The sequence below is a fragment of the Sus scrofa genome, chromosome 1, assembly GCF_000003025.6.
Source record: "Sus scrofa isolate TJ Tabasco breed Duroc chromosome 1, Sscrofa11.1, whole genome shotgun sequence".
Classification (NCBI taxonomy): domain Eukaryota; kingdom Metazoa; phylum Chordata; class Mammalia; order Artiodactyla; family Suidae; genus Sus; species Sus scrofa.
In genome coordinates, this window is record NC_010443.5 from 167,230,269 (window position 1) to 167,255,638 (window position 25,370).

The 25,370-nt window shown below is 41.7% G+C and overlaps 2 protein-coding genes across 18 annotated transcripts in view; both read left to right on the forward strand.

Annotated features, from left to right (window-relative positions):
- Nucleotides 1-4,567, forward strand: part of PAQR5 (progestin and adipoQ receptor family member 5) — an 80,200-nt gene extending 75,633 nt beyond the window's left edge. For all 14 annotated transcript variants that reach the window (XM_021100579.1, XM_021100585.1, XM_021100591.1 and 11 more), the window contains one exon: nt 525-4,567. In XM_021100579.1, coding sequence (XP_020956238.1) covers nt 525-766 — 242 coding nt within the window. In that variant the 3' untranslated portion in view covers nt 767-4,567. The remainder of the gene's footprint in view (nt 1-524) is intronic.
- KIF23 (kinesin family member 23) overlaps nt 9,705-25,370 on the forward strand; it is a 41,278-nt gene continuing 25,612 nt past the window's right edge. For 2 of the 4 annotated variants that reach the window (XM_021100679.1, XM_021100676.1), the window contains exons 1-3: nt 9,706-9,917; nt 12,191-12,260; nt 13,658-13,786. In XM_021100679.1, the coding sequence (XP_020956338.1) occupies nt 9,907-9,917; nt 12,191-12,260; nt 13,658-13,786 (210 nt within the window). In that variant the 5' untranslated portion in view covers nt 9,706-9,906. Of the gene's footprint in view, nt 9,918-12,190; nt 12,261-13,657; nt 13,787-25,370 lie in introns of all 4 variants that reach the window. The other 2 variants (XM_013993340.2, XM_021100686.1) reach the window with 2 other exon arrangements.

The following is a 25,370-nucleotide window of genomic DNA, read 5'->3' on the forward strand; positions in this document are numbered from 1 at the left end:
TTTTTTTTTTTTTTTTGCTTTTAGGGCCTTACCCATGGTCTATGGAAATCCCCATGCAAGGGGTAAAATCAGAGCTACAGCTGCTGGCCACAGCCACAGCCACAGCAATGAGGAATCTGAGCCATGTCTGTGACCTACAGCTCAGCTCATGGCAATGCCGGATCCCTGACCCACTGAACGAGGCCAGGGTTGAACCCGCATCCTCATATATACTAGTTAGATTCATTTCTGCTGTCCCACAATGGGAACTCCCTAAAACATTTTCATCACTCCAGTGAGATCCTTCATGAACTGTTAATCCCAGCTCCCACCTCCTGCCTGAAGCAGCCACTAATCTATTTTCTGTATCTATGAATTTGCCTTTTCTGGACATTTGGCATGAATGGAATCACACAACATGTGGTCTCTTGTATCTGGCTGCTTTCACTCTACATATTGTTTTTAGCTTACATGCCATAGCCTGTGTCAATAGTCCCTGCCTTTTTTGTTGCTGATCTTGGTGGCCTTTTGTGTGTTTGCTCTAGGTCACAGTCACCAGCTGTTTCATGTGTGTGTGATCCTAGCCACACACATGCAGATGGAAGCCATACTTCTGGACAAGTCTCTGAGGAAGGAATGGCTCCTGGCCAACTGCAAGCCCCTGTTGTTCCCTCAGATAGCCGGAGCCATACTTCTGTGCCTCATCTTCAGCCTCAGCAACATCATTTATTTCTCAGCTGCTCTGTATCGGATTCCCGAGCCAGAATTACATAAAAAAGAAACATGATTCAGACCATAAGCTTTTCGTGCCAAATGTCAGCATTAAGCTACAGCATCCTAACCACCATAAGCCAGTGGCATGGTTCCAGTTTTCAGTGGCCTAAAATATTTATAATGGCTGGTGTCTTGGCATTTTTGAGTGGGTTCATAGCAATAAGGTATTTAACTGGGGACATTTGTCTAGATGTGTACTGGTTCTGTGTGTGTGATTTTAAAAGGGGAACATGGGTTCAAGGAAGCCCTCATTCAGGAAAATCATGAATATTTCATTAAGTTTTTAATTTATTTAGAGCAAGCCCTCCAATTCTGTTTAAACAGTTGTATTAAGCATACCATCCTGGTAGCTTTACTATTAAATAGTTGGATTAGGCCCTTGTAGTATTACTCTTTGAAAATGGAATGTGCTTCATTTGATGAGTTTTATGCAGCAAAGCCTCTAAGAACTTCCATGGTGGGAAGAGAATGATCTGGAAAGGCCAGGAGGGGAAACTGAGAAAAAGGAAGTTGGGTCTGTGGGAACCCTGGGGCTGGGGAAGGCATTCCAGAGTGAAGAAACCTGATTTGGGGAGGGGTCTTCTTCCTTATCCCACCGAATGAAGTGAGTGGATAAAAAGAAAGTCCTCTTTCCCCATGAGTCCATTCTGCTTCACAAAGCAAGTTCCCATGTCATGATGGATTTGGATTTTCTTCAGAGTTCCTTATGTGTCTTATGTTCTGTTTTGCTTATTCTTGTTGCCAGGTTTTTTTTTTTTTTTTTTTTTTTCTTTTTAGGCACCGTTGGCATATGGAGGTTTCCAGGCTAGGGGTGGAATTGGAGCTATAGATGCTGGCCTATGCCACAGCCACAGCAATGTAGGATCTAAGCTGCGTCTTAGACCTACCACAGCTCACTTCAAAGCCTGGTCCCTGAGCCACTGAGTGATGTCAGGAATCGAACCCACATCCTCATGGATACTAGTCAGATTGTTTCTGCTGTGCCACAACAGCAGAAACAACAGGAACTCCTTATCGCCAATTTGAAGGTGCAAAGTATTATGAAGTGCAGGTAGGATGTGTTACTCGGTGGGTGTTGGCTGAGTTGATCCCAGTTGGTTGTACTCGTCTGTCACTTTTAAACCAATGACATTGCTATATTTTTTTTGGGGGGGGGGGTCCAACATTTGATGTTGCATTAGCCTTTCTTACATGCTGCACATTCATGTGCCAAGGGAGCTAAAGAGTAAAGACCTTGCCAAAGGGATGGAAACCCTTGGTGAGCTTGTGACAAATGTAGATTTCCCGGACAAATCAGGAGATGCTACTTACTAGCTTAAAATGTTGGTTTCCTGGAGAAGATCTTCCCTGGAGCAAGTCCCCTAGGTGATTCTAAGTCAGGAGGGCCATGGGCCAAACGTGAAGAAATACTGAGGTCACAAGTTCCAGAAGGCACAGGGCCAATCAGCTTTGTTTGCCTTGGCCTAACTTTCAGCTGCTTACCCTCTAAGGATGTGTCTCCTGATGTCTACTCTGGATAGGACTAAAATGCTGAGTATTTTCTTATCTATTGCATTACTCATTAAAGTGGAGTGTTTCATGGTGTTTTCAGAGAGTACAGAAATGTTGATGCAAAGCAGTTTTCTTTTTTCTTTCTTTTTGCTTTTTAAGGGGCTCACCCACAGCATATGGAAGTTCCCAGGCTAGGGGTCGAATTGAAGCTGCAGCTGCTGGCCTACCCCACAGCCCCAGCAACTCAGGGTCCACCAAGCTGCATCTGTGACCTATACTGCAGCTCACAGCAGTGCCAGATCTTTAACCCACTAAGCAAGGCCAGGCGTTGAACCCACATCCTTATGTATACTAGTTGGGTTTGTTACCGCTGAGCCAAAACAGGAACTCCTGACGAAAAACAGTTTTGAACACAGGCCCATCAACCCCTGATGTGTACTTGCTGATGATTTAAGGGGCCATCCTTCACAATGTAGGATCCTCTTTTTTGTCTTTTTTTATAGCTGCACCCGTGGCACGTGGAGGTTCCCAGGCTAGGGGTCCAGTCAGATCTGTAGCCACCGGCCTACGCCAGAGCCACTGCAACGCCAGATCCGAACCACGTCTGCAACCTACGCCACAGCTCATGGCAACGTTGGATCCTTAACCCATTGAGCAAGGCCAGGGACCCAACCCACATCCATAAATGCTAGTTGGGTTCGTTAATTGCTGAGCCATGATGAGAACTCCCAGGACCCTCTTTTGATGACTCAGGAACACCCCTATGTCGTAGAATTCTGCCTCTATGGTTAACTGACCCAGACACTTGAATGGTTCTGTAAATAGCTCAGCATCCAGTCCTCTGAGGACAAGGAATGATTTGTATTGGGTGAGAGTGGACAAGAAACACGACTTCATTAGTTTTATTATCTGTTTACTTCCTCTGGGGAAGGTAGACTGATAAAATTATACAGGCTGGTAAATTTGTGGTACATTAATTGCAAGCTGCATGACAATTTTTTTTTTTTTTTTTTTTTGGCAAGAGGCTGACATTATTAGTGGAGTTGTTAGCCAGTGGGGTCTGTGAGCTTCCACTTGGTTTTACTGTAACTTCTGTTTTATGGTGAACAAAGGTACAGAGTTTAAATACCCTATTCTAGTAATGCCAAAGGCATGAAGGCTTTTAAATTCTCTTGTTTATAGAGAGTAATGTTCTTTGTTTTAGCTCAGAAAAAATTGAAAGATAATGGATGACTAATTTGAAGAACTTTTAGATTATTTTATCTTTGGTTATGTTGCTTTTTATGCATGCTTAATGGTGAAAATGAAATGTTAAATCAGCAAAGTAAGACCAAGTGTTTCATAATGTTTTTTATTAAGTTTGATAAACTTAGCTCCTCTGTATACTTTGGGACAGTGTTACAATTGACAGTTTATAACAGTTTGCAGTACACTGATTTGGAAGCTTCTCAAGTTGAGTGAGAAGTATATTCATTAGCATTAAGTATTAAGTCTAATGTGGGTATAGCTTTGCCTAAGCCATTTTGAAAATTCAAAAAGGCTGGCAGTGGGTCAGTGGAAACCTACTGGGAAGATGTCTCTTAATGTAACAGTTCTCAATTTTTTCTAATGATTTTTCTTTCTTCCATTATAGTTGGTTTGCAGTGTTCTGTCAATTTCTACTGTATCGATTTTTTTTTTCAATGTCTCCAAATACTCTAGAGACATACCTACCACATTCCCACTGGTAGCATGGCTCACCCCTTCTCCAAAGTGGGATGGGGGGTGGGCACACCCTGAAATGTACCTCTTCCCCTCTCTCCCCTCCCCCGCTGGAGAAATACCGCTCTGAAATTTACAGGGCATTTTCCCCCTTGTGCTGAAACTCACCTGTGTTTGCATGAGGTCATTTAGTCAATCCTCTGTCCCTTCACTCATAACCCAGAGAGTTTTATTTTCCTTTGCTCAGTTTTTGGAGAGGAACTCTCCCTTTTCTTTCTAAAGTTTGTCCTTAGTGATTGGAATTAGAAGTGGGATGTTTAGAAGCCTTTTGAATACAAAATCTAAACATGTGTTTTTGGCTATGAGTTGTTTGGGCCTTCATACCCTTTTTACATGAAACCCCGATTAACAGTGTATAAGAACACTTTATAACCTAGTAGTTGAATGCCAGCCTTTGATTTTCCAGTCGCCACTCCTTCACAGATGAAAAGGCAGAGACCTGTTTCCAAACTCAGAGATATTCTTTCAACTCATACTAGTGTCTGGTTTTCTTAAACTGCGTGGAAGAAAATAAGAAATAAAAGTGTATTTATTATAATAAAGCCCTCCTGTTTCTCACTTGACTTGGTTATGTTTCACCTACCATACTACAAACATGTGCATTCATTTTGAGACCTAGAGTCCTATGTACATGTAGGTTGTTGAATTATTCTGTGAATGTTTATGTAGTGCCTGGTATAGATAGAACAAACACCATCCTAGGAACTGGGGACACAGAAGTGAACAAAAACCCAAACCATCGGTCTTTCACAGAGTGGATGTTCTGGTCGGTCAGTGGAACGAGTTATATAGATAAATTCAGATAATGGTAAGTGGTATCTGGAAAATAAGCCTGGCAAGAGAATGGGTATGGGCGGGGTAGGGCAGACTGGACTGCCACTTGGATAAAGTGACTTTTTTTTCCTTTTTCATCTTACTTCTTCTTTTTTTTTTGGGGGGGGGTGGCGAGGCATTGCTTCCACAGCATATGGAAGTTCCCAAGCTAGGGCTCAAATCGGAGCCATAGCCACAGCAACTTGAGATCCCAGCTGTGTCTGCGACCTACACCACAGCTCACGGCAATGCTGGATCCTTGACCCACTGAGAAAGCCCAGGGATCGTTACACCGATATCTGAGGAGAGACTTGATGAGGGAAAAGGAGCCAGCTTTGCCAGCATGTAGGGGAAAGTATTTCAGGTCAAGGGAGCAGTAAGTGCAAAGGCCCAAAGGCCAGTAAGCATTTGTCTAATGGGAAGGATGGAAATAAGGCTGCTCATTCCTGAAATGGGTCACTCCGGAAGATATCTGCATGACTTGACTTGAAAAATTCTGAAATTTCTCCTGAATGTTCTTCCTGGGAGATTGCCCAAGGGGCTTTCCAACGGCCCCTGGGTACTCGTTGGAATTCTTCAACTCTGTAATACTTCAGCGAACAGTTGTCACATGCATTCTCTTCATGTCAAACAACAGGTTTCTAAACTGGCTTTCATTTTGCCTCCTTCAGAGCATGGAACCACGAACCTCAAAGATAATTTAATCCAGGCTTTCAAAAAAAAAACAATGCCCATTTGTAGGTCCAGATGCACAGATGTAGAAGACCCAGGGTGGGTGTTGGGCAGAGGGGGTGGTCCTGGAGTCTTGAATTTTTACCCAAAGCCCCAGGCGATTTTTAACATTTTAAGGGAGTTTAAGAACATAGTCCAACAGTTTTCTCTCCCTGCCCCAACCTGACATAATTTCAGACTTAGGAAAACATTGCCAAATAGTACAAAGAATTCTCAGGTACTTTTCACCTTTCCTCCTTTTCGATATTTGTATAAACTCTCTGACAGTGAGAAGCTTGGCTCCCACTACCCACAGTGTATTTACTTATTTGCTCAATCCTGGAATGTACAGAATGTCGTTTCAGAACGACAAATCCATGTCTTTAAAAAGACCTACTAATTAGAATTCAGTATATGTTTCAAGTTCTTTTTGTCTTGAGCCTGAGGGCATATACTGCAGTCTAAATAGTCTAAATAACTTGGGTAAGCGATAGCCCCCTTTCAACATGAGTATGTTACGCATCTGAAATACAGTTCCAATCATTTGTGGCTTTGGGGATATCAGTTTTGCACCCTCCCCCAAATTTGTTGATTTTATTAATTTGTTTTTTGAATAGGTAAGACATTAACATCCATTCATCTCACAGACGGGCTGGGGAAAGAGAGTCACATGGCCTGGGGCTGTGAGATTATGTTGCCAAGGCTGCTGAGGCCAGGGGTGTGTTGGATGTGTCTAGGCGTCTGGTCTCCATTTCACAATCTTTCCTCAAACACTCTGGGCTTTGGTAGTTTCTGGTGCTTGCTTGTTCCTCGGTTCCCACCAGCTGGATTTTCTAGCTGGGTTCTTGGCTTAATGATGGTTTCAAATCTCTGTAGTACAGCCCCTCTTCAGAGATTTGCATAAGACCCTTCCAGTTCAGTTTGGCAGTTTCTTATACACTCACGCTTACCACAAGACCAGCAGTTCCACCCAAGAGAAATGAATATATCTATGTTCACATAGATAACGTCACACAAATAACTATACCAGTTTCATTCATAATCACCAAAAAGTGGAGCCAGTTTAATGTTCATCAACTAGTGCTGTATAGACTGTCATATAGTGGAACACTAATCAGCAATAAAAGGGGAAAAATTACTGACATGTGTGATGTGATGAATCTCAAAAACATCATGCTGAGGTAAAGAAGGGATGTTCTGGGGAGTTCTCTCTGCGGCTCAGTGGTTAACAAACCCGACTAGGATCCATGAGGATGCAGGTTCGATTCCTGGCCTCACTCAGTAGGTTGAGGATCTGGTATTGCCGTGAGAGCTGTGGTGTAGGTTGCACATGCAGCAGCTCGACCCCCTAGCCTGAGAACTTCCATATGCTCCAGGTGCGGCCCTAAAAAGCAAAGAAAGAGAGAGAGAGAGAGAGAGAGAGAGAAAGAAAGAAAAGACAGAACTCGAAGGAAATCAGAAAAGTGATTGCCAAGGACTGGTGGTAGGGAAAGGCAATTGACTGAGAAGGAGCAGCACAAGGCAATTTTTGATGTGATGGGAATATTACACATTTGACCATGCCAGTGGCTATATAGGATGGTGTGTGTGTCTGTCAAATACATAGATGGTACAAATAAAAAGGGTGAATTCTAATGTTTGTAAATTATACTTCAATAAACCTGATCTTTTAAAAAAGCCTCCCTTCTATTCTCTACCCCTCTCCTACCTTCACCTTGGTCTGGATCTCTAATTCCAGGGGAAAAATGCAAGTCTTTTACCAGCTAGCGATGGAGAGTGCTTGACCATTTTTGAACAGAGAAATGATATAATGAATTGACATTAAAAAATTAAGTCAGCTTTAATAAGGACATAAGTGAGAAGGGAAGAGGAAACTTATCTAAAGAAAAGCTAGGGTTGGTGCACTGTAGCTGGGTCCTGGATCGGGGTGTTCTGTGAAGAAGGCATGGGTTCAGACACGTATGGAGCACCTTCATTGCCGGCACGGGGGCTACAACAGCGCCATCTAGTGATGATGTGGGGATAAGCTGGTAGAGGAGACTACTAAACAGCGATTGCAGATGGCAATGCGAGCTCTGAACAAATCAACAGGCGCAATGACTGAGGGAGGGGAGGGGACAGTAGATGGAGAGCAGGGGTCCAACACCCCGAGCAGGATCATTGGCAGAAGATCTGCTGGGATCTGAGGTAAGGAGGCATTGTCAGAAGGGAGGGAGGAGAGCTTGACAGCAGAGGGCCATGGTGTCTGAGCCCAGTGTGTTCAGGGCACTGAAGGTCCTCCTGGCTGGAGGAATGCAGTGGGAAATGATACGCGATGAGCTTGGAGAGGAAGAGCCTCTGGGCCTGTAGAGGGCCTCCAGCAATGGGAATTACTTTAGTATTACATGTAGGGAGATGATCAGATCTATGATTTAGTGGTGAGCTGGCTGCAAAAAGGAACCAGGATTGGAAGATGGCAGCGGGGAGGCCTGTTAGGTTACAGTTGCTGCCATCCAGACAAGAGATGGTAGTGGCCAAGGGGATGAAGAGGAGAGGTTTGAAGGCTATTTAGTTGGTAGAACTGTCAAGATTTGATGATTGAATGTTGGAACAGAAGAAGAGGCAAAAGTCAAAGATGGTACTTTGCACTTGGGCTTGGGTGGGTGCATAGACGATAATGCCATCCACTGAGGGAGAACAAGTTCAGGGAAGAGATTAGGATGTGTCATGTGTGAGGTACTTGTTGGGCATCCAGGTGTAGAATTCAGTAGGCTGTTGGACATATGCAACTGGAGCCCAGAAAAGCAAACATGAATAGTACGTGAAGCTATGGGCGTGCCTGGGGAGAGAGCGCAGCTAGTGACCACCAGGTCAAAACCCTAAACCACAATATTTAAGGGACAAAAGAGAACTCACAAATGAGGCTGAAAAAGAGGGGCTAGAAATCTAGGAGGAAAACAAAGGAATGGGAAATATTTTTTAGGGTGTTAAGAGGTCAAGAAAGATAAGTGTGGGGAAGAGCCAAATTGTTTTAGCATCAATGATCTTGCTGAGAAGAGTTCAAGTGGAAAGACTGAGACTAAAGCCAGGCTGCCTAGTAATTAAGTGGTAAGCGGGAGTTCCGTGTGTGGTGCAGTGGGTTAAGGAACTGGCATTGCCACAGCTGTGGTGTAGATCGAAGCTGTGACTCACATTCCATCTCTGGTTCAGGAACATCCATATGCCATGGGTGTGGCCAAAAAGGTAAGGTAGCAGCCCAGCCCAATTCCTAAGTAATACAGATCCCAACCTCTTATTTGACGACAAATAAAGTTCTAATGGTTCAAAGACTTAAACATAAAAAACAAAGCAATAAAAGCATTAGGAAAAATATACGATTAAACGTCTTTTATCTTTTTTTTTTGGCCTCATTTTCCCAGGCTAGAGGTTGAATTGGAGCTGCAGCTGTGTACTCTCTGACGCAGCAATTCTGTGTAAATAATAGATTTTCAAGTTTATTCTCTATAACTATGTCTATAGTAGCAAACACTGGAACCATCTTTATGTGGAACAGTATGGGCTGGAGATATGTCAATCCTTAATCGTCTGGTCCTGTAGAAAGCTGAGGAGATGGGACCACAGTTCCATAAGAGCACGTACATAGATTCATACTGATAGTCAAAGTGAAATAAAATCAGTTCATCTTAGAAAAGAGTGGTTCTGGACGTTGCTCCTCAAGGACAAGGATCAAAATTTTATTTATCTCGGTATGCCCAGTATCAATCATTGTTAAGACTTTGATATACAGGAAAGAGGTGGAGGAACCAGAGAGGGAGATCCCAGGAAAAGTGAAGAAGAGAGAAATAGGAAGCCAAGGGGATACCATGATCTGGACTCCGAAGAGAGAGTCTGAGACTCTGTGCAGGGCACAGCCCAAGTAAAGGACACTCCTGGGCGGAACGACACTGTTGACCACTGAATTAACCCTGGACTTGCCCTTCTATCGGACTTCTCGTGCTGTGGGAAAGGAAACTCTCAGTGTTCTCATAGGACCATGGAAGCTGTTGTACTTCCTAATGTCTGAGACCCGCTTCCCCATCCCGCTCTCATCACTCACACAGCCGACGCTATTTCCGGCGTCGGTCGCCTGGGAGACGAGCGCCATTTCCCGCAAAGGAGGAGGTTCCTCATAAGCCCCGCCCCTTCCCCGCGGGCGGGCGCTGATTGGGTGGTTTGAAATGCGCCGGGCGCGAGCTCACCTGCGCCGGCAGCGGCGTCTCCCGGCTTTACGGAGCGCCGCGCCTGAAAGGCAGAGTCTGTGTTCCCGAGGCCGGTCTCTACGGTCCGCCGTCCTCGCCAGCCCGCCCGACCGAGCCCGGCGTTCCGTGCTCGCATCCGGGCAGCGTCGAGCCTGCTGCCATGAAGCCAGCGTGAGTACCGGGCCGCGGAGCTGGGGCTGAGCCGCCCCGGGCCGCGCCTTCGGCCCTGAGCCCGGAGCCTCCCGGAGTGTGGCCCCCAGAGTGGGAGGGAACCCCCACCAGGACCTCCTGGGGGAGGGGGGGACCTGGGCGTCGAGACCCGTCCGCTTGGACCATCCCAGCTCCCAGCCGCCCGGAGTCGGCCGCCCCGGCTCCCCGCCCCGGCTTCACTTCGACCAAGAAATGTCGGCCCCTAGTTAGGGGTGAGGGAGGTTTGGACTGCGACTCCGGTTCCAGTTAGCCGGGTCGCCCTCCACCTGGCTCCGGACCAGCGGCTCCAACCTTTTCTGAAGTTCCCCTTTCCCTCCCTGGTCGTCCGCGGCCCCGGGTTGCATTTTGCCGAGTTAGTGCGGGTCGGAGGTCGACTTGGGTGTGGGGCCAAGTGTTGTATCCTGGGGTTGGTTGGGTAAGTGGTCTCAGCCCCTGGAGAGTCTTGGCATCGGTGTGCATTGCGGGCTTTTCTTAGCCTAGGGGGCCGAGACCACTCCCGGTTGTCGTTCGGTTACTTTTCTCTATTCTTTGGTCTCACACAACCCGGTCCTCGGGCATAAATGCACACGCCCACATTCCTCACCGAGTGGAGTGATGTTCCCAGGGCACACTCATTCCTTGACTGCTATTGGGTATCGAAATACTTGTGCAAAGAAGAGGGCTGACTTTATATTTGTCGTCATCATGTAGCTAGTCGTTTGCAAAAGGCAACTTGTTTTCTTAAGAGGCTAAAGTCAAAATCTTTATCTTTGGGAAGAAAAATACGGAGGTTAAATAAATCTACCATAATATCTTGGACTTAAAACACGAATTTGCTTGTTTCACCTGGGGAAGTGTTGAGAAAGTATTTTAATAGTCTGTAGTCCGAGCCAATAACTTCATTTAATGTTAGCGTTAAATGTTTAGTCTATAGATAAATGGGGAAAAGGGGGAGTGGCATGTAGAGAAGTGATAAAGTAAATCATTATTTTTTCTACCATCCCTACTTAAAAAGAGCAAGAAATTGCAGTTTGGGGACCACATTTTGGGGACAAAGGATGATAGTTCTGAGAATTCAATAATTTCTTATTCCTTGAAAGTAAAGACATAAATCTTGATGAAAAAATGGATTTTCTCCATCTGCATTTTTATATTTTATTGAAGTTGATCACTTTTCAGTCTGCCTTGGCAATGGGCTGTTGGCACTGAAGCCCACAGCATATGGGCTTATGCATCTGTATATTTATGCCCTTGGACATAAGTGTGGTCAATTATCCATAGATTTTTCAAATTTGTAGTGTCTGTAAAATTGTTGCTTAAGAAAATAAGCAAGCTATTTTACAAATAGAACTATAAATAGATGTTAAAAAACAATTCAACAGAGTACATTTTAAAGATCTTATTGGGTTCATTTAACAGTTAATGAATTGGGCAGCATCCAGTCTAGCAGATAGAAAGGAGTGCTGAAGAACTTTACAAAATGGAAGACTTATAGGCAGACAGGGGCAGGACAGGAGAATTACTAGCAATGTGTAGATCGTGGCAAGGTTAGCATCCTTTAGTGGGTGGCAGTGGTCTGTCAGGCAGATCACCTCACTAGTGCTGACCAGGTAATTCCAGGTTGGCTAGTTTAAGAGTCTGCTCCTGGGAGAGGTTGAGACTATAAGTTAGGTATTAAGTCTCAGTTTGGTGACACAGGGCTTAGCATAAGTGATTCCATTTGGGGCCTCTTGTCTCTTTTTTCAACAAAGAGCAAGTATATTTAGTACCAAAACTTTCTCCTAAGCCAATTTTTTTTTTGCGGGGGCGGGCGGGGGGGGAAGCTGCAGGTGGGGCATATGGAAGTTCCCAGGCTAGGGGTTGAATCAGGGCTGCAGCTGCCAGCCTACACCACAGCCACAGCAACATGGGATCCAAGCTGCATCTGGGACCTATACTGCAGCTTGATGCAACGCTGGCTCCTTAGCCCACTGAGCTAGGCCAGGGATCAAACCCAAGTCCTCATGGACGGATACTAGTCGGGTTTATAACCACTGAGCACACTGGGAACTCCTTAAGCCAAATTTTATTTACTTTTGGATTATACATGCCAAAATACTCTTCTACTAATGCAATTTATTCCTGTTCATGTTACTTGGGGTATAGTGTTTTGGAACTGGTAAAGAATAAACCCTAGGTAGGTTGTCTCTATTAATTATAGGTGAGGTTTTTTGTATGTTAGTGTTGAGCTGAAATGTTTTTGTATTTATGACCAGGAGGACTAAGACACCCAGGAAACCACCAGTGAAAAAGGGAGCCCAAACAACTCTTAAAGACCCAGTGGGGGTAAGGTTTCCCTGTGAATTTGTGTGTGTGAATTCATGTCTTTTGTGTGTGAATGTGTGTGTGTAGGGACAGAGGTGCGGAAGTGGAGTCAAAGAACATTTGGCTAAAAGGTCTGTATTTAATTGCTTAAGGGTTGTTCCAGCTTTGAGATTTTATTTCTATGTAGGATTCATTAGTCCAGTAAAATGAAGTCTTTGGTTGTTGATTGCATACTTCCTATAATTAATTATAATTTGAAAAGTTATATAATGAAAAATGGAGTATCTTGGAGAGTTCTTTATATTCTTTGGGATGGGGGAAAGCTTTCTGCTTGCACAAACATCCTCTCCTATCTTTAGGATAGTTGTATAGTAACTTAGGGTATTCTTCATGCGGAAAGCCCCAAACTCCATGCTTTGGGGGACCAAGTTTCATAAAGACTCCAATGTAGAACAATTTAATTCATCTCATGACTGCTCATTTGCATGTACTTCACAAGTTTCAGTCTTGGGAACTTGCTTTTAAAAGCAAATGGCAGGAGTTCCTTGGTGGCCTAGTGGTTAAGGATCCGGCGTTGTTACTGCCGTGGCGCAGGTTCAACCCCTGGCCTGGGGAACTTCTGCATGCTGAGGGCGAAACTGGAAAAAAAAAAAAAAAAAAAAGTAAATGGCAAATGAGGGAAGATTGGTTTGCTCTGGGCTGTTTTTGTTTTGCTTTGTTTTGCTTTTTAGGGCCACACCTATGGCATATGGAAGTTCCCAGGCTAAGCGTCGACTTAGAGCTGTAGCTGCCAGCCTATGTCACAGCCACAGCAACACAGCATCTGAGCTGTGTCTGTGACCCACAGTACAGCTCACAGCAACACCAGATCCTTAACCCACTGAATGAAGCCAGAGATCGAACTCACATCCTCATGGATACTAGTTGGGTTTGTAACCTGCTGAGGCAAAATGGGAACTCCCTGCTCTGGGCTTTCCCTTCACTGGCACTGGAGTGTGTCTCTTCGTCTGAGTTGAGGGAACCAGATTCTTTGCACATACAGCTGATTAAGAAGACCACATTTCAGATCTTGCATTTACTTATTTAGTATATTAAGTACTCAGCTTCCAAGTTTTAATTGACATCCAATTCCATATAATCCTAACAGCTTTTCAAATAATTCTCATTGTGTGATATGTGGATTTCTAGAGAGTTTTAATTTTATGTGCATTTAAAATTCTCTCATATCTAATATATCTTTTTACATTTGACAATCAGCAAATTGGGCAGCAGGTAGTGGGGTAGAAAGTTTTGGCTTTCATAGCTTCAAGTTTATATAGATCTCTTGCATTTAGACACCAAATGTTTGTTGAATGAATAAATGAAAATTCAGGTAAAAAGTCAACCTTTGATTTTTAAGCATCTTCTTGTATTTTCAGGTATACTGTAGGGTACGCCCACTGAGCCTTCTTGATCAAGAGTGTTGCATAGAAGTGATCAATAATACAACAGTTCAGCTTCATACTCCTGAAGGTTATAGACTCAACCGAAATGGAGACTATAAGGAGGTAATTGCTGTTGGAACCAACTGTTTTTAATTAATAACTTCTTTCCTGAGTGGTTTTTCGATTTTTTTAATTGAACAAAATTCCTGTGTTTCCACTTTTTTGGAAGATTTATTTACTTCACTCTAACCATTATATTTGAAGTGTTTTTAATGTCTAGGTTGTATGGACACACCTTTGGTATACGGGAGTTAGAAGATTCCTTTTAGAGGATAATTTCTTATGCTAATATTCCTTTTTGGAGCATTTATGTTCATAACAGCTTTTTTTTTTTTTCTTATTTTTGTTCATGACGGCTTAATATGGAATGATATCTGATTGTGCTAGGCTGTTACATATATAAGTATATATATAGTTTCATGTGTGGGGATTGAAATAACATTTAATAGGATAGGCACGGGATACTTGTATCCACTTCTTACAAAGTGTTTAAGCTGGAGGGTAGAAGGAGACTTCTAAAAATGAATAAAGACAGAGTCCTTGCCTTTATGGAGTTTACAATTTACTTTACAGATGCTAAATAACCCTCATAGATAGGACATGGAAGACAGGTGTGCTTCAAGAAAGGGACTCTGGGAAAGGATTAATTCAGGTTGTCATCTCTTTCAAGCTGCTTTCACTCTTTTGTGTACACTATTCCAGGGAGATTACTAGTCAGAAGCCCACCAGTGGCCTCTCTGCCACTAAATGTGATAAGATACCTCTTTGTCCTCATTATGATCTATTTCTCAGCAGCAATGCTACTGTCTTCCCACCAGCTGTCCCGAGTTGTCTTTCGTTGGCTACCCTCTGTGGGCTCTGCCTCATTTCCCAACCTTTAAATACCAGGTTGGGCTATACCCAGGGATCTCTTCCCTATCTATACTTTTCTCTGGCTTTAAATGTTGATTATATGGTAATAATTCTGAAATTTTTATCTCTACCTTAAATCTTTTCTTTAACTCTGAACTCAAACATCCACTGCTTAGATTTCACATAGGCGTGTCCAAAAGAACTTCTTTTCCCCCCTCTAGATCATCTCCTCCCTCGTTTTCTCTTCTCAGTGAGTAGCACCATCATCCATTTGCTCAGGCCAGAAACGTCTCTTTGTCTTGTCCCCCGTCCCCCTAACACCCCATTCATTAGTAGATCCTATCCCTCCTACTCCAGTGTATATTTTGAAACTCTCATTTCCATCTCTACTGCCACTATCCTCCTCTGGGGCCTGTTATTAATTACGGAGACCTGTGCTTATTGAATGATCTGTGGTAAAGAAGCAGCTTTTTAATTTTTTTTTCATTTTTTAAAAATATAGTTGATTTATAATGTTCTGTCAATTTCTGTTGTACAGCAAAGTGACCCAGTTATATATACATACACACACACACACATTTTTTTCCTCACATTATCCTCTATCATGTTCCATCACAGGTGACTAGATATAATTCCCTGTGCTATATAGCAGGATCTCATTGCTTATCCACTCCAAATGCAATAGTTTCCATCTACCCCAAACTCCCAGTCCATCCCCCACCCCCTGGCAACCACAGCTTTGTTTTCCATGTCCATGAGTTTTTTCTTTTCTGTAGATAGGTTCATTAGTGCCATGTATTAGATTCTACAAATAAGTGGTATCATATGGTATTTGTCTTTCTCCTTCTGACTTCACTAAGTATGATAATCTCTAGCTGCATACATGCTGCTGTAAATGGCATTATTTTGTTCTTTTGACGGCTGAGTAGTATTCCATTGTGTATATATGCCACATTTTCTTAATCCATTCATCTGTCAATGGACATTTAGGTTTTTCCATGTCTTGGCTATTGAGAATAGTGCTACTATGGACATAGGCGTGCATGTATCTTTTTGAATGAAAGTTTTGTCTGGCTATATGCCCAGGAGTGGGATTGCTAGATCATATGGTAGATCTATATTGTATTTTCTGAGGAACCTCTATGTTATTTTCCATAGTGGTTGTACCAATTTACATTCCCACCAACAGTGTAGGAGGGTTTCCTATTCTCCACACCCTCCACAGCATTTGTTATTTGTAGACTTATTAATAATAGCCATTCTGAACAGGGTGATGTGGTAATTCATGGTAGTTTTGATTTGCGTTTCTCTACTAATTAGTGATGTGGAGCATTTTTTCCTGTGCATGTTGGCCATCAATATGTCTTTAGAGAAGTGTTTATTCAGGTCTTCTGCCCACTTTTCAATTGGGTTGTTTGGTTTTTTTTGCTGTTGAGTTGTGTGAGTTGTTTGTATATTTTGGAGATTAAGACCTTGTTGGTTGCATCTTTTGATCCTATTCTGTCCCATTCCTAGGTTTTTAATTTTTTTTATGGTTTCCTTTCTATGCAAAAGCTTGTAAATTTGACTGGGTCCCATTGGTTTATTTCTGTTTTATTTTTGTTGCCTTGGGAGACTGATCTAAGAAAACATTTGGACGGTTGATGTCAGAGAATGTTTTGCCTATGTTCTCTTCTAGGAGTTTATGGTATCTTGACTTATATTTAAATCTTTAAGCCATTTTGAGTTTATTTTTGTGCATGGTGTTAGGATGTGTTCTAGTTTCATAGATTTACATGCAGCTGTCCAGTTTTCCCAGCACCACTTGCTGAGGAGGCTGTCTTTTTCCCATTTTATAGTCTTGCCTCATTTGTCGAAGATTAATTGACCCATAGGTGTCTGGGTTTATTTCTGGGTTCTCTATTCTGTTCCATTGGTCTGTATGTTTGTTTTATACCAGTACCATACTGTCTTGATTACATAGATTGGTAATATTGTCTGAAGTCTGAGAGAGTTATACCTCCTGCTTGATTTTTATTCCTCAGGTTTGTTTTGGCAATTCTGGGTCTTTTATGGTTCCATATAAAGTTTTGGATTGTTTGTTCTGGTTCTGTGAAAAATGTCATGGATAATTTGACAGGGATTGCATTAATAAACATTGCTTTGGGTAGTTTGGCCATTTAAAAATTTTTTTTTTTTAATTTTTTTGCTTTTTTTGCCTTTTAGGGCCACACTCAAGGCATATGGAAGTTCCCAGGCTAGGGGTTGAATTGGAGCTACAGCTGCCAGCCTACACTACAGCCATACCAACACAGGATCCAAGACACCTTTGTGACCTACACCATAGCTCACGGAAATGACAGATCCCTGACCCACTGAGCGAGGCCAGGCATTGAACCTACATCCTCATGGATACTAGTTGGATTTGTTTCCTCTGCGCCACACTGGGAACTCTAGTTTGGCCATTTTAATGATATTAATTCTTCCAGTCCAGGAGCATGGAATATCTTTCCATTTCTTTGAATCCTCTTTAATTTCCTTGATTATAATGTTGTATAGTTCTCAGCATATGAGTCGTTCACCTCCTCAGGTTTATTCCTAGGTATTTAATTTGGGAGTAGGGGTGTGATGTTAAAAGGTATGGTATTTTTATGTTCTTTTTTTTTTTTTTTTAATGGTTTTTATTTTTTCCATTAGAGCTGGCTTAGTGTTCTGTCAATTTCCTCCTGTACAGCAAGGTGACCCAGTCACACATTCATATATACATTTTTTTTCTCAGATCATCATGCTCTATCATAAATGACTAGATAATGGTTCCCAGTGCTGTACAGCAGGATCTCATTGCTTATCCAATCCAAAGGCAATAGTTTGCATGTATTAACCCCAGAATCCCAGTCCACTCTGCTCCCTCCCCATTCCTCTCCCCCTTGGCAACCACAAGTCTGTTCTCCAAGTCCATGAGTTTATTTTCTGTGGAAAGGTTCATTTGTGCTGTATATTAGATTCCAGATAAAAGTGATTTCATATGGTATTTGTTTTTCTGACTTACTTCACTTAGTATGAGACTCTCTAGTTGCAGCCATGTTGCTGCAAATGGCATTATTTTATTCTTTTTTATGGCTGAGTAGTATTCCATTGTGTATATATACCACATCTTAATCCATTCATCTGGACATTTAGGTTGTTTCCATGTCTTGGCTGTTTTGAACAGTGCTGCAATGAACATAAGAGTGCGTGTGTCTTTTTCAAGGAAAGTTTTGTCTGGATATATGCCCAAGGGTGGGATTGCTGGGTCATATGGTAGTTCTATATTGAGTTTTCTGAGTTACCTCCATACTGTTTTCCAGAGTGGTTGTATCAATTTACATTCCTATTCCTTTTTTCTTATATTCCTTTTCTAACATTTCATTGTTAGTGTACAGAAATGCAACTGAATTTTGAATGCTAATTTTGTATCCTACTACTTTGCTGAATTTGTTGATGAGTTCCATTAGTTTTTGTGTGGAGTCCTTAGGTTTTTCTCTATATAGTGCCCTCTCATCTGCACTGAGTGACAGTTTTACCTCTTCTCTTTCGATTTGGATACCTTTTCTTTCGTTTCTCTGATTGCTGTGGCTTGGACTTCTAATATGTGTTCAGTAAAAGTGGTGAGAGTGGGGATCCTTGACTTGTTCTAGATTTTAGCAGGAAGGCTTTCAGCTTTTCTCCGTTAAGTATTATGTTGACTCTAAGTTTGTCAGAAATGTCTTTTATTATACTAAGGTCTGTTTCCTTTATATGCACTTTGATAAGAGTTTTTATCATGAATGCATGTAGGATTTTGTCAGATGCTTTTTCTGCATCTATTGAGATGATCATATGGTTTTTGACCTTTCTTTTGTTAATGTGGTATGTGATGTTGATTGATTTGGGTATGTTGAATCAACCTTGTGTACTTGGGATGAATCCCACTTGGTTGTGGTGTATGATCTTTTTCATGTGTTGTTGGATTCAGTTGTCTAAAATTTTTTTGAGAATGTTTGCATCTATATTCATCAAAGATATGGGCCTATAGTTTTCTTTTTTCATAGTATCTTTGGTTTTGTTATTAGGCTGATGATAGCTTCACAGAATGTCTTTGGGAATGTTCCTTCTTTAGTCTTTTGGAAAAGTTTAAGAAGGGTGGTTATAATAAGTTCTTCTTTGTATGTTTGGTAAACCTTTGCCTGTGAAGCCATCTGGTCCTGAACTTTTGTTATTAGAGAGAGTGTTTTTATTATATATTCAATTTTCATTTCTATTGATTGGTCTGTTCATTTGTTACATTTCTTCTTGATTCAGTTTTGTTGGGCTGTATATGTCTAGAAAGTTGTCCATTTCTTCTAGGTTGTCAAATTTGTTGGCATATGGTTGGTCAGAATATTCTCTCATGGCTTTTTGTTATTTCTGCAGTCTCTGTTGAGATTTCTCCTTTTTCATCTTATAGTTTGTTCATTTGGGTTCTTTTTTCCTCCTGGTGAGTGTGGCCAGGGGTCTGTCAATCTTGCTTACCCTTTCAAAGAACCAGCTCTTGGTTTTATTGATTTTTTTTCTATTGTGTTTTGAATCTCTATTTTACGATTTCCTCTCTGATTTTTTTTTCCTTTGGTCTTTTTCCTTTTCTAGGGCTGCACCCACGGCATATGGAGGTTCAGGCTAGGGGTCTAATCGGAGCTGTAACCTCCGGCCTTTGCCAGAGCCATAGCAACACCAGATCCGAGCTACATCTGCTACCTACACCACAGCTCACAGCAACACCGAATCCTTAACCCATTGAGCAAGGACAGGGATTGAACCCTCAACCTCATGGTTCTTAGTTGGATTTGTTAGCCACTGAGCCATGACGGGAACTCCTCCTCTCTGATCTTTATGATTTCCTTCCTTCTGCTGACTTTAGGTTTTGTTTGTTCTTCTTTTTCTAATTCTTCTAATGGTAGGTTAAGTTGATGATTTGAGATTTTTCTTTCTTTCTTTCTTTCTTTTTTTTTTTTTGAGGAAAGCTTGTATCATTATGAACTTACCTCTAAGACCTGCTTTTGTAGCATCCCACAGATTTTGAAAGATTGTGTTTTCATTATCATTTGTCTTGAGGTATCTTTTACTTTCCTTTTGGATTTTTTCCATTGACACATTGGTTTTCTTAGTAGAGTGTTGTTTAGTCTCCATGTGGTCAGTTTTTTCTCATTTTTTTTTTTTTTTTTTTTTATCTTTTGTCTTCTTAGGGCCACACCCACGACATATGTAGATTCCCAGGCTAGGGGTCAAATTGGAGCTGTACCTGCTGGCCTACAACACAGCCACAGCAACTCTGGATCTGAGCTGCGTCCACGACCTATACCACAGCTCACGGCAACACATTATCCTTAACCCATGGAGCAAGCCTGGAGATCAAACACGTGTCCTCATGGATATTAGTTGGGTCGTTAACCACTGAGCCATGACAGAAACTCCTCTCATTTCTTTTCCTTTGGTTGATTTCTAGTTTTATGCCATTGTGGTCAGAGAATATGTTTGAAATAATTTCTATACTCTTAAATTTGTTGAGGTTGATTTTATGCCCCCAGTAAATATTTGGACAGAGGAACGTTGAGACCTTGAGAATGTTCTGGGTGCACTTGGAGAGAATGTATACTCTGATTTTTTTGATGTAATGTGCTGAAAATACCAATTAAGTCTAACCTTTCCATTGTGTCATTTAGGATCTCTGTTACCTTATTGATTTTTCTGTCTAGAAAATCTGTCCATTGATGTGAGTGGAGTGTTAAACTCTCCTATTGTTATTGTATTCCCATCAGTTTCTCCCATTATGTCGATTGGCATTTGTTGTATGTATCTGGGTACTCCTATATTAGGGGCATATGTATCGACGAGTGTAACAGCCTCTTCTTGAATGGATCCTTTATTAAATAGTGTCCTTCTTTGTCTTTCTTTATGACCTTTGTTTTAAAGTCCATTTTGTCTGATGTGAGTATTGAATTCTAGCTTTCCTGTCGTTTCCATTCACATGAAATATCTTTTTCCATCCCCTCACTTTCAGTTTATATGTGTCCCTTGCCTTAAGGTGAATCTCCTGTAGGCAGCATATTACAGGCTCTTGTTTTTTTAATCCAGTCTGCTATTCTTTGTCTTTTGATTAGAGCATCCAGTCCATTGACATTTAAGGTAATTATTGATAAATATATATTTATTGCCATTTTAAACCTAGTTTTCCAGTTGATTCTGTGTTTCGCCTTTGTTCCTTTTTTTTTTTTTTTTTTTTTTTTTTGGTTGGATGATTTCTTTTTTTTATATTGCTCGTGTCCTCTTCCTTTTAGTTTTAGTGTATTTGATTTTGATTTGTGGTTGCCTTGTTTTTCAAGTATGTTAACTCCTTCTTATATCTGTTTGCTTAAGCCAGATAGCTGTATTGACTCAAACACATTCTAAGAAAAAAGAAAAAAAAAAAAAAACTATAGATTTTCTTCCTTCCACACATTTTACATTTTATGATTTTGATGTCTTTTTTTTTAACATCTTCATGTTTGTCCTTTTGCTGTTCCTTGTGTTTATCCTTGCTTTTATGAATAGGTTTTTTTTTTTTTTTTTTTTTAAATTCCTTTTAGATCTGTATACTGGCTTATTTAAGCGATTACTTTAAAATTGTGATTTTCTCTGTCCTATATCTTCTTACTTCTTTACTAATTAAAGGAGACCTTTCAGTATTTCTTTTAGAGCAGGTTTAGTATTGCTGTATTTTAGTTTTTGTTTGTTGGAGAAATTCTTTATTTCTCCTATTTTTTATGATATTCTTGCTAGGTGAAGTACACTAGGCTGCAAATTTTTCTCTTTTAGAACTTCTTGGCCTGTAGTGTTTCTGTAGAGAAATCAGCTGATAGCCTTATGGGGGTTCTCTTATAAATAATGCATTTTTCTCTTGCTGCCTTTAGAACCCTCTCTTTAACTTTTGCCATTTTTATTATATGTCTTGGTGTGGGCCTGTTTCAACTTGTTTGGGGGCTCTCTGTGCTTCCTTTACCTTTTTATCTGTTTCCTTTAGATTTGGAACATTCTCAGCCATAATCTCTTCAAATGTATTTTCAATCCCCTTTTCTTTTTCTTTGCTTTCTGGAACCCCTGTTATATGTTGATTAGCACAGTTTATATTATCCCATGGATATCTTATGTGGCTTTCCTGTTTTTTCATTTGGTTTTCTGTCTGCTGTCCTGATTGGGTGGTTTCCATTATTCTATCTTCCAAGTCACTAATTCATTTCTCTGCATTATTCATTCTGCTCTTCAGTGCCTTTAACTCAGCTTGTGTCTCAGCAAATGAATTTCCTAATTTTTATTGGCTCCTCACATTTTCTAGTTCTTTTCTAAGGTAATCTGCATTACTGTTTATATCTGCTCTTAATTCCTTCAGAATTTTCACTATTTCCTTTTTGAACTCAGTGTCTGCTGGACTACAGAGGTCTGTGTCATCATTTGCTCCTTCAGAGGATTTCTATTCTTTTAATTGGGAATGTTTCCTAAGCTTCTTCATTTTTTTATATTTTTCTTATGTGACTTTAGGGAAAAAAACTGCTATAGTCTTGGAGGGGTATTTATAAGCAAAAGTACCCCTGGGTAGTTGGTGAAGGCTTACTTGTGTGTGTGTGCGTGCGTGTGTGTGTGTGTTCCGCTTTTGTCTGGATGTTTGCTGTCTTTTTCCTTAGTGTGTTCAGGCTTTATCCCCTTGATAAGTTGTGTACTGCTGTATGGCCTGGGTCTGCTTCCAGGGAGGTAGAGGCATTTGGCAGGGCTATTGATTAGTGCCTGGTTGCTGTGCCACCAGGCAAGTGTAGATGGTGCCAAGATCATGTGGCGGTGGCAGCAGCAGAGCATGTGCGTTCCCAGTGGGGTGAGAACAACGTGTCGTGCTCAGTTGCAGTGCCCCACTTTGTGCTGATGACCCCTGTGGTTGCTGGGGCTGCAAGTTGTGCCTGTTCATGGACCCCTAGTGGTGGCAGGCCACGCCCTCCTCTGGAGTCTGAGATGATTCCAGCAGTTTGCTTGTGCTGCCCCTAGCCTGTGCAAGAGGTGCCCTTCTGCTGGTAGCCCTTGCAAGAAGTTCCTTGTATCCCTGAAAGAGGCACCCTGCTGTCCGAGAGCCAGTGTGTTTGCAGAGAAATATATTCCTACGGTGATCCTGCCCCTCCTTCTCTCACCCTCCCCAAAGATGGCACCTTGCTTCTCCTGTGGTCCCAGGTCTCCTCCCAGTATCCCTTAGCTGTGGTGCTCTGCTCCCCAGCCCATAGTGCACCACTCCCTAGCCTCTCAAGCTGTCTCCACACAGCCAACTGTAGACCTTTCCCCAGAACTGACCTCTGGTGCCTGAATCTCAGCACCCAGTCCCTGCCCGAGCACCCTGGGCTCTGGTGTCCAGAGCAGTGGTACTAATTGTTTGCATGACTCTGTCTCTGCTTTGTCCTCCTTAGTCCAGCTGCTGAGCTTTTCTATGAAGCTTTGAGGTCCTTCTTTCTTGGCTGATCTCACCTGCAGTTAGGTGGCTTCCCAAGGTATAGGTTCCTTTCCTCTTTCACAGCTTCCTCTCAGGAGTGCTGGTTGCTGATTGCTTTTTTCCCCCTTTGTTCTTCCCAGTGATGTGGAGGGTTTCTTGTCTTTTTTGGAGGTTTAAGATCTTCTGCCAGCATTCAATAGGTGTTCAGTGTGTACCTTTCAGCACGAAGATGTGTTTTTTGATGTATTTTTGGGAGAAGTTGAGCACTACGTCTTACTCCACCATCTTGATCCTGCTCTCCAGTTGTTGTTGTTTCTTTCTTTTTTTTTTTTTTTTTTTTTTTTGTCTTTTTGCTATTTCTTTGGGCTGCTCCCTCGGCATATGGAGGTTCCCAGGCTAGGGGTCGAATTGGAGCTGTAGCCCCTGGCCTACGCCAGAGCCACAGCAACTCGGGATCCGAGCCGCGTCTGCAACCTACACCACAGCTCACGGCAACGCCGGATCATTAACCCACTGAGCAAGGGCAGGGACCGAACCCGCAACCTCATGGTTCCTAGTCGGATTCGTTAACCACTGCGCCACGACGGGAACTCCTGTTGTTTTTTTTAATTTTCAGTGCATTGTGACTGAGACTTTTGTGCAGTTCGGCCATAAAGAAATGTGAAGACAACAATTCTTAAGCAAAGTTAGACAGTGGAGGACTGGTTTATAATCTGTTCAGTGAGATAAGCTCACTGATCGAATGCTGGGATGCTGCAGTGATGTGAAATGGCTCTAGAGGTTTCTGAGCATTTACCTTCTGTCTCTGAAATTACCTCTCCCTGGACTGCAGACAAACAGCTCTCAGAGGGGCACCGGCCTTCGTTGTACTTTGAATGGCATTGACAGAGACTATGTGGAAGCCAGCTGGCCCACCAGTTTCCCCTCTTAATCTGCTTCTCTGATCCATTTCCAGAGCAGCTAGTCATCTTTTAAAGCAGAAATCAGACCGCACCATTTTCTTTCTTTATCCCTTCCTTCCTTTGTTTTTCTTTCTTTCCCTTTCTATCCCTCTCTCTTTCATTCATTCATTCATTCATTTGAAGTATAGGGAATTTACAATGTTGTATTACTTTCTGGTGTACAGCAGAGTGATCATTTATATGTATATATTTTTTCTTTTCCATCATAGTTTATTACAAGATATTGAATACAGTTCCCTGTGCTATACAGTAGGATCTTGCTGTTTATCTATTTTATATTTAGTAACTTGTATCTGCTAGTCCCAAATTCATAATTAATCCTTCCCCCTTTTTACCATTTTCCTATTTACAGCTCTCTAAGGAATAAAGTTTTTAAGTGGGCAAATTCCTGCTTAATCTGTCTGCTGTCTTTTGCCCCATCTCACCTCTTAGGACTCATCAAATCCTGATTTCCTTGGATAAGCCAGAATCCTGCCTCAGGCCTTGCTTTTCCCTTGGCTTATAGCAGGATGGCTCCTCATCCTTAGATTTTAGCTTAAATCATCTCCTCCAGGGGTGTCTCTAGACTACCCCCATCAGAAGTAGCATCCCTCCCACTGCTTTTCTGGTCTGCACTCCCTATACTCCCTTCATAGCACTTACCACAATTTATGGATTTATTTACTTATTTATTGTCTCTTTCCACTGGTGTAACACAAACTTCTAGGGGAAATGCACCTTATCTATCCTATTTACCAAACACTCAGTAAATAGAGATTAAGCATGAATGAATGGGCTGGGAAGGCTTCATGGAAGACTAGGCCTTTGAGGATGTAAAACAGTTGAGAACTGACTTATTAAGTTTTACTTATTTTTTAAAAATTAATTATAACAAATATAATTTTTAATTATAACTAATATTAATTATAACTAATTTTCCTTGGACAGTTAGGGTTGTTGATTTACAATATTCTGTAAATTTCTGCTGTCCAGCAAAGTAACTCAGTCATATATATATATATATATATATATATATATATACACACATATACATACATACATACACATATATACACACATTCTTCTTCTCACATTATCTTCCATTATGTTCTATCATTAGTGATTAGATAGAGTTCCCTGTGCTGTACAGCAGGACCTCATTGCCCATTCATTCTGTATGTAATAGTTTTTGTCTATTAACTCCAAACTCCCAGTCCATCCTACTCCCTTCCTCTCCCCCTTGGCAACCACAAGTCTACTCTCCATGTCTGTGCAACTGTTTCTGTTCTGTAGATAGGTTCACCTGTGCCATATTAGATTCCACAAATAAGTGATATATGATATTTGTCTTTCTCTTTCTGACTTCACTTAGTATGAA